The sequence below is a fragment of the Hevea brasiliensis genome, chromosome 1 (assembly GCF_030052815.1).
Source record: "Hevea brasiliensis isolate MT/VB/25A 57/8 chromosome 1, ASM3005281v1, whole genome shotgun sequence".
Lineage (NCBI taxonomy): Eukaryota > Viridiplantae > Streptophyta > Magnoliopsida > Malpighiales > Euphorbiaceae > Hevea > Hevea brasiliensis.
In genome coordinates, this window is record NC_079493.1 from 24837222 (window position 1) to 24844582 (window position 7361).

At 28.0% G+C, this 7361-nt stretch overlaps 1 protein-coding gene across 3 annotated transcripts in view; it reads left to right on the plus strand.

Annotated features, from left to right (window-relative positions):
* The window catches only part of LOC110650682 (uncharacterized), a 30920-nt gene extending 25840 nt beyond the window's left edge, over positions 1-5080 (plus strand). The window contains exons 6-9 of one of the 3 annotated variants that reach the window (XM_058144790.1): positions 2137-2174; positions 2262-2466; positions 3716-3796; positions 4879-5080. In XM_058144790.1, coding sequence (XP_058000773.1) covers positions 2137-2174; positions 2262-2466; positions 3716-3718 — 246 coding nt within the window. In that variant the 3' untranslated portion in view covers positions 3719-3796; positions 4879-5080. Of the gene's footprint in view, positions 1-2136; positions 2175-2261; positions 2467-3715; positions 3797-4878 lie in introns of those variants that run through there. The other 2 variants (XM_058144803.1, XM_058144795.1) reach the window with 2 other exon arrangements.
* Positions 5081-7361: the final 2281 nt, after the last annotated feature.

Sequence of the window (7361 nt, forward strand, 5' to 3'; positions counted from 1 at the left end):
AACAAATCAAAGATCTCTTCAAGTCTAAGTATGATGTATTTGAACATAAAAATAAAAATAAAAGTAAGTTGTTGAAAGAGACTCAAACAACAATAATCACTGCTTATCATCAAGCACAAACATAGTCTTCTTCATCATCGTTATCAAATTCAATTCGATCACTTGCAAATGTGACCCTTCTCCTCGGGTACTTCCTTATTGTGTTTGGAAAGTCAAAAAATGAAAGAAATCAACTCAATTTAATTGAATTTATTTGACCAATTCTCATGTTTAGAAGTTGCTAGAATTTTAATTCTTTTAGTTGAAAAAAAAGTCATTTGAAAGAGATGAATGCACGCCGTAAGTGCTATGATTTTGCAAAAATTCAATTATTTAATGAAGTCTCTTATCGAAAACTGGAAACACCTCTAATTAAATTATATTTATTCTTTATAAATAAAAGCAAAATAGGAATATAAGCACGTTCATTTTACTTTTCATATATTTCAAACAATATAATTCAAATGAACTTTATTATTTTAAAATTTATTCCAAACAAAATCATTTGAATTTAATTTAATATAAAAATCATTTGAATTTTAATAGAATTGAATGGAGTTATAGCACAAGAATCATTCCAAACATGATGCCAAAAAATGAGAGGAAAAAAAATATAAAAAATGTGGTTAGACATTAGAGATGCATTTAGAAAAGGAGAGAGAATAGATAATTGAGAAAAGAATTTTCTTAACTGAGAGGCATGCAGTAGAGACCATCTCTCTGGAATGAAGAAAAGGAGGTCCTGGGTCATCGTTGTTTGGATTGAGTGAAGGAGAAGGGCAGGTAAGGGAAAAAGAGAGGCTGGAACATGAGGAAAAGGAAATTATAAAGTGAAGAAGGCTGATGAGAGAGAGAGAGAGAGAGAGAGAGAACCTGGTTGTGTCCCTAACCAGCAGCTTGTTTACTTCTTCTGCAGGACAGTTCTGATTTCTAATCTTAAGATAGATTCTTTCTTTTGTTGTTTTAATTTTTTCTGAGGTGAATGAGAACATGGTAGGCTCACATCAGTAGTAAAAGCAGTGGTGTAGATCTATGGATGAAATACCATTTAAATAAGAAAAACAAAAGAAGGGAGAAGGAAGAAGAAATGTAAAAACTATTAGAGAAAAATATTAGCACGGCACACATTTCATGGGAAAGTCTGATGAACCTTACCTGCCTTTTACGGGTTGAGGTGGCAGGGGTGCAACCCTAGCTTCTTATGCCTTTGGCATTTCTTTAACAACTATGTTTCTCATGTTCATGATTTCCTGTTTCAGAAGAATAATGGAGTTAAGGTTCAGATGTGGTTCTTAGCCACCTTTGTCTGCTTTTTTTACTAAAATAGTAATATGCGCTTATTCCATCCATTAATTTCTTTACCTTGAGCAAATAAGGTTGGTGCTTTGTTGAATGGAAGTGTCAAATTTGATAATTGTAGATGATCTTAGAGCTCATGCCAATTTCAGTGATGGTACAGATGTAAAAATGTTGGTGAATGTTCTAACAATATTATGTTGTAAGCACCATACTGGCATACTCTACTTGGGCCACCTTGGCATCTGATTGGTTCTTGTCTACTATCTTGTTGAAGTTCTCCACTGCTTTACTGGACAGTTTTGTTTTTGGGACTAAATTGGTTAAATTATGTACACTGGGACTAAATTGGTTAAATTATATACACTAACTATAGCAACATTGTTCACATGATTATAGCACCTCTTTGTCACTCTTTTATGATTTTAGTTTCTTCTTCTTTTTCTTATGTGTTGGTAGAGCAATGAACTGTAGGTAGCTTTTCTTGCTTAATATATGTCTTTAGTTATGAATTAGTGAGTATTCCATGATACATATTTTATGCATTTGCAAATTATATCTCGAGTGACTTAATTCATTAGGGAGAAATCTTCTTTTTGTCTTCACCGCATTCTGCTTGGCCTAGTCAACATGTGAACTAATTGGTCAGTTAAATTAATGAATGTTATTGCAATGTTTTATGGGTTAAAAAGGAAAATTATGATTCTTCTTATCTGACCCTAAAGTTTTTGTTGCTAAGATGCACAGATATGCGGGTTTTTGCCAAGTAGCTGAGTTGTAATTATATTCTTTGTTTTGCAGGAATGGAACAATATTGTTAATGTGATGGAGAGTTCAGTGTAATTTTTTTTCTTCTTAGAAGTTTTTGCTGTACTGCTTTTATATTATTGCTGTGAACTGATCATATACAGATATGTCCCTTTCAGTTGCTCAGAAGTTGACAACTCAGTTGAGAAAACTTGTTTACAGTCTGATAATCTCGAATCAAATGAAGAATTTTGCAGAAAGAGGCCTTTTATAGACAGTGAGGGTCAAAATAGCTGCAGTAAACATGATGCAAAAATTTTAAGAAGCAAGAAGCATTCTGCAGTGGAAGCTCTTCCCAGAAGATCCATGAGGCTTGTCTCTAAGGTGCCTTTTTTACACATCACTTTTTCCATAATTTATTTATTGCATAAGAACAACTATTGCTATACAACCATCATACATAGTTATTAAAGGTATGAGGTACACTCCAGTGGTAAAGCCCAAAGAGTTCCTGGAGCATAGGTGTGTAACTGAGAGAGGTCAGGTGCAAAAAATGAAAATTCATAAAGGACTAAATTCAAGATGTTAGAATTATTTAACAAAATTGACAAAAATTAACAATCTTAGCAGTTATGAAGGTTTACAATTTGCTCACATTTTGGGTTTGCAAGGGTTATTGTGGAAACAGATTGCAAGGACATGGACAATTTGTTTGATGCTTAGGAAAATGATGCAAAGATTGAGATTCATCTATTTGATGTAAGATATGCTATGGAAGAGTTTGCGACTCATGAATCAGCAAAGTTTGGATGTCCTTTATCTAATATCATATTTAGTATGGCCACCTTCCTGGTTGGTTTGAACCAACTCCCATATGATGTTTTCAGTATGGTTTTTGTGTGCTTATGTCTGTGTGTGTATGTGTGGAGAGAAAGAGAGAGAGAGAGAGAGAGAGAGAGGTTTCATGTATGTGAGTTTTAGCATAGGCTTTTGTGTGTTATCCAAGTAGGAGAGAGGATCTAAAAGAATTTATCATAAATTTACTAAACTCAGGACTGGTCTTAATCAATACTTTATCTTTTAATTTCGGTTAATTTGGCTGCTAAAATATTTTGGATTCTCCCTCTTACTTGGATAACACACAAAAGTCTATACTAAAACTTATATCTCACAATACTGAGAAGACTTCCTACTACCCAATTTGTGGTCAGGCTCTAGGACTGCTTTGTACTTAGTGCGCCTATAGCAACCATGAGTCAGAGATAAAAACGAACATGAGTTTAAAGCAGTTCAATCCAAACTCAGATGATTTCAAATGAATTATCAAAAGGAAAAAAAATTATTTTATTACATGAAAACTGGAATGGATATCAGCTGAACTCAGTTCTATTCTATTTCCAAGTCTGTTCTGTGCATTGTCACTGTACCAACAAGTCATATGCAGAAGTTCAATATTGGAATGCGTGAGCTACTTTTCACCACTGCAGGAATATATGCCTTATATTTTTGCCACTATGGGAGACTGCTATATCTTGACTTCAGTAGCTAGTTTTCTCATCAAATGTTTTTGCTTATGCCTTAACAATTTTTGACATGTTAAGTAATCCATTCCTTTTGCATTTTTCCCTTATAGTGAGTTCACTGTGTAAATCCTAGCTACACTACAAGAATTGGTCCATTTGGCATTATTTATCAAGGAGTCTTCCGTTTTGAGGTACAGTTGATCCTCTTTACCGTCTCTTTCTGCAAAGCCATTGGATGTGAAAATTTTAGTCCTCTTCAATTGTTGTGTAATGTTTAAAATGAGTCTGATATTGAGAAATCCTTCATTTTTTGCAATTCTGAATCCCTACCAGTAGGGGAACTTACCAATTGAAAGGTCATGGTCATGTTATAAAGTCATGTAGAAGAGAATTGTACTAGTTTCAACATCACTCCAAACTTTATATATATATATATATATATATATATATATATATATATATTCTAGCCCTATACCCAGCACACTTATAAAGATTGATACAAGTTCAAATCAATGTTTTTAGAACCAGATTGATCATCGGACCAGATAAGTGAACTTATGATGAATAAAGAATGCTGAGCATTTCAAAATCAGTAGTGTGGCTTGGTGATATTATTGGTGCCTATTTTAGTGTACAGATAAGAGTTCTGTTAGTTACGGAAAAACCTTCTAAAGCTTTCCTTAAATTACTCTTTGGTCTTTGCTGTTTAAAAATTTACTTCTAGTCCCTATACCATCATTAGTGAAAAATACAAGATTTTGAGGGATTAAAGTGTTCTATAAGATAATAATTCATGGACTAAATTGCAACTAAATTTTAAATTTTAGGAACTAAAATGTAATCTAATATAAAAAAATGGAGGACTAAATGTCGTGAAAAAAAAAATTTATTACTTTATAGAGAATGACTAAAATGTTGGGTCACAAGCAGAACTTATAAGGATATAAGTGCTAATTTTGAAACGATAAAATTCAGGGGCATTATTGCAATTAAACTATAAGAATTTAGAATTGTCCTTGGTTTCAGATTTTCAAATTTTGCTGAAACTAGACAACTAGTTAAAAATCACAAGTCAGTGCTGGTTTTCATTTGGTTTGTTGGTTCAACCTTGGGTTTGACCATAAGGCAATTCTAACACCAAACAAACCATACTGGTAGCTGAGCGAAAAACAAAATAATGTTTGAATTGTGAATGCCATCTTTAATAATTTTGTGTTTAGCCTTTAGTCATTCTAGTTTTAAGCATGCCTTTTAAACTCTCTTTTAATTGCAGGTTCTACATTCTTTGGAGAGCAATAGCCACGTAATCAAATTACTAAAGGTATTCTACAAGGTGTTAAAAATAATCAAATGCTAGTAGTTACTGTTATGTTCTATTCAATTTTTTGTATTGTATTTTTAAGGAATTAAGCCCTGATTTTATTCATTTGGATTTTTTCGCTTCTCCATTCTTTTATGCATTATGATTCTCATAACTTTCATTAGCAGAGAACTATTATACGTCTAACAATTCAACTAGGGTTGATTTAGGTTTACCATGAATGAAATTAATTCATTATATTAGAATAAAATGCTTATAATTCCTAAGCAAATATAACACAGAAGTGGAAATGTAGTGTTAATGAAGCATAACACATGGATATTAACAGCTACAATATAATGCTCGTCTAATAACTTTGATTCTTTGTAATGACAGTAAACCAAAAGACAATATTGCTTGCTTAATTGCAAAAGACGCTAAAAGGTCCAATTGGTTGGATTTAGATTATTCGGAATCTCTTGGATTGTTTTATATGGTTTCCATAAATTTTGAGACGGTTGGAAGTTCTGTGCAAATTTTAAAGTTTTTTTTAAAAGATTTTCATCAAATTTTTATTTGAAATGAATTATTTTGAATTTTCCAAGGTCATAATTGTTTTTACAAAGGAGGGTTGGACTAGTTGTAGTTCATTAATCCTGTCTGGTTTTCCTTTTTTCGTGTTTGTCATGGCAAATGAAAAATGTCTTCCAATATATTTCACTATATTTCATTGTTTAGTTGTAATATTAAATTAATAATATATATATATATATATATATATATATATATATATATTTTTTTTTTTTTTTTTTTTACATTTTAATAAAATTGTTAGAAGTTTAAAAAAATAACTTTTTCTTTTAATTAAGAAAGTATTTTTTTTTAAAATATTTTAATTTGTCTTTAAAAAAAATATTTTTCATTGATGTCTTAAATACTGAAATATTTTCAAAAAAAAATGTTTTTTTATAAAAACAGATGGAGCTTATATATATATATATATATAATTGTTAAAAGTTTAAAAAAATAACTTTTTCTTTTAATTAAGAAAGTATTTTTTAAAAAAAAATATTTTAATTTTTCTTTAAAAAAAAATATTTTTCATTGATGTCTTATATACTGAAATATTATAAAAAAAAAAATATTTTCTATAAAAACAGATGGAGCTTAAGACCGCGTTCCTTAAGGTCTTGTACAGCCAGCCACTCGTTCCTTCCAATCATACAAGAAGAAAGTACATAGAGATTTTGGTCAAACAAGTTTCTTAAATTTAAAATGTATAATTTGATGAAATTACTTAAATTCCCATAATCTTTAAATAATAACAATAATTAAATACATAATTTGAATGATTATATATACATATATATATATATATATATATTAGTTTTTTCTATATCGTCCGTTGCACATTATTTTTTTTATTATACATACTCGTAATTTAATTTTTTATATATAATTTTTGTTAATTTTTTATATATAATATACTATTATTATAGTGTTATAAATATTATATTTAACTATTTAAATTAAAATAAATTTTATTTTAATTGATTATATAGATGACAATATTTATAATTTAAAATTATTATATTTTTATAGGATCATATTTTATGAAAGTTACGTTTTATATAGAATAATAACATGATTATAAATTTAAATGTAATATAATAGAAAATGATATAATAATAAATTTTAAAAATATAAATAGGTAAAAATGTTTAAAATTAAAATAAATTAATAAAAAAGCAAGCTCATTGAATAAATTTATTCAATTTTTTTTCAAAGTTTAATTTGCATATACTTTTTTTTTATAATTTAAAATAATATTAATTTGCATTGTGAGATTGTCTAGCAAGATTAATGTGAACAAAAATTATTCATAAAATTAAAAAAAATAATTTTTTAAAATATATTTTATAATTTAGCGCATTATCATTATAATTTTTTTATTTTTATTATATTAATATCTTAAAATTTTATATTGTCATAATTTTAAAATGTATTTAATATATTTAATAAATATTTTTATTTTTTTAAACTATAGATCCTATTATATATGTTATGGATTAAGAATATAAATATAAATTTAATAATGTATTCTTAATTAATTCATATTAATTATATAATTAATACTAGTTAATTTTTTTTCCTTTTTATATCTTTGTCTCGTTTTTATTATTTTAAAAGTCTAAAACATAAATAACTTAAAATTAATATTAAGAGGCATTTTTACATAAATATATGTAAAAATATAATTAGATTTTCTTATAATTTTATGGTCAAAATTAACAACTTAACTAAATTGACTAATGAATTAAAAAAAATATTCATGCACATAAAGATATTAACAAATTATAATTAATTTACAGTTAAACTAAATGACGCAAGAAAATTAAAATCATATACAATAAAATGTAAAATATATTTTTTTTTATGTACAAATGATATTAATG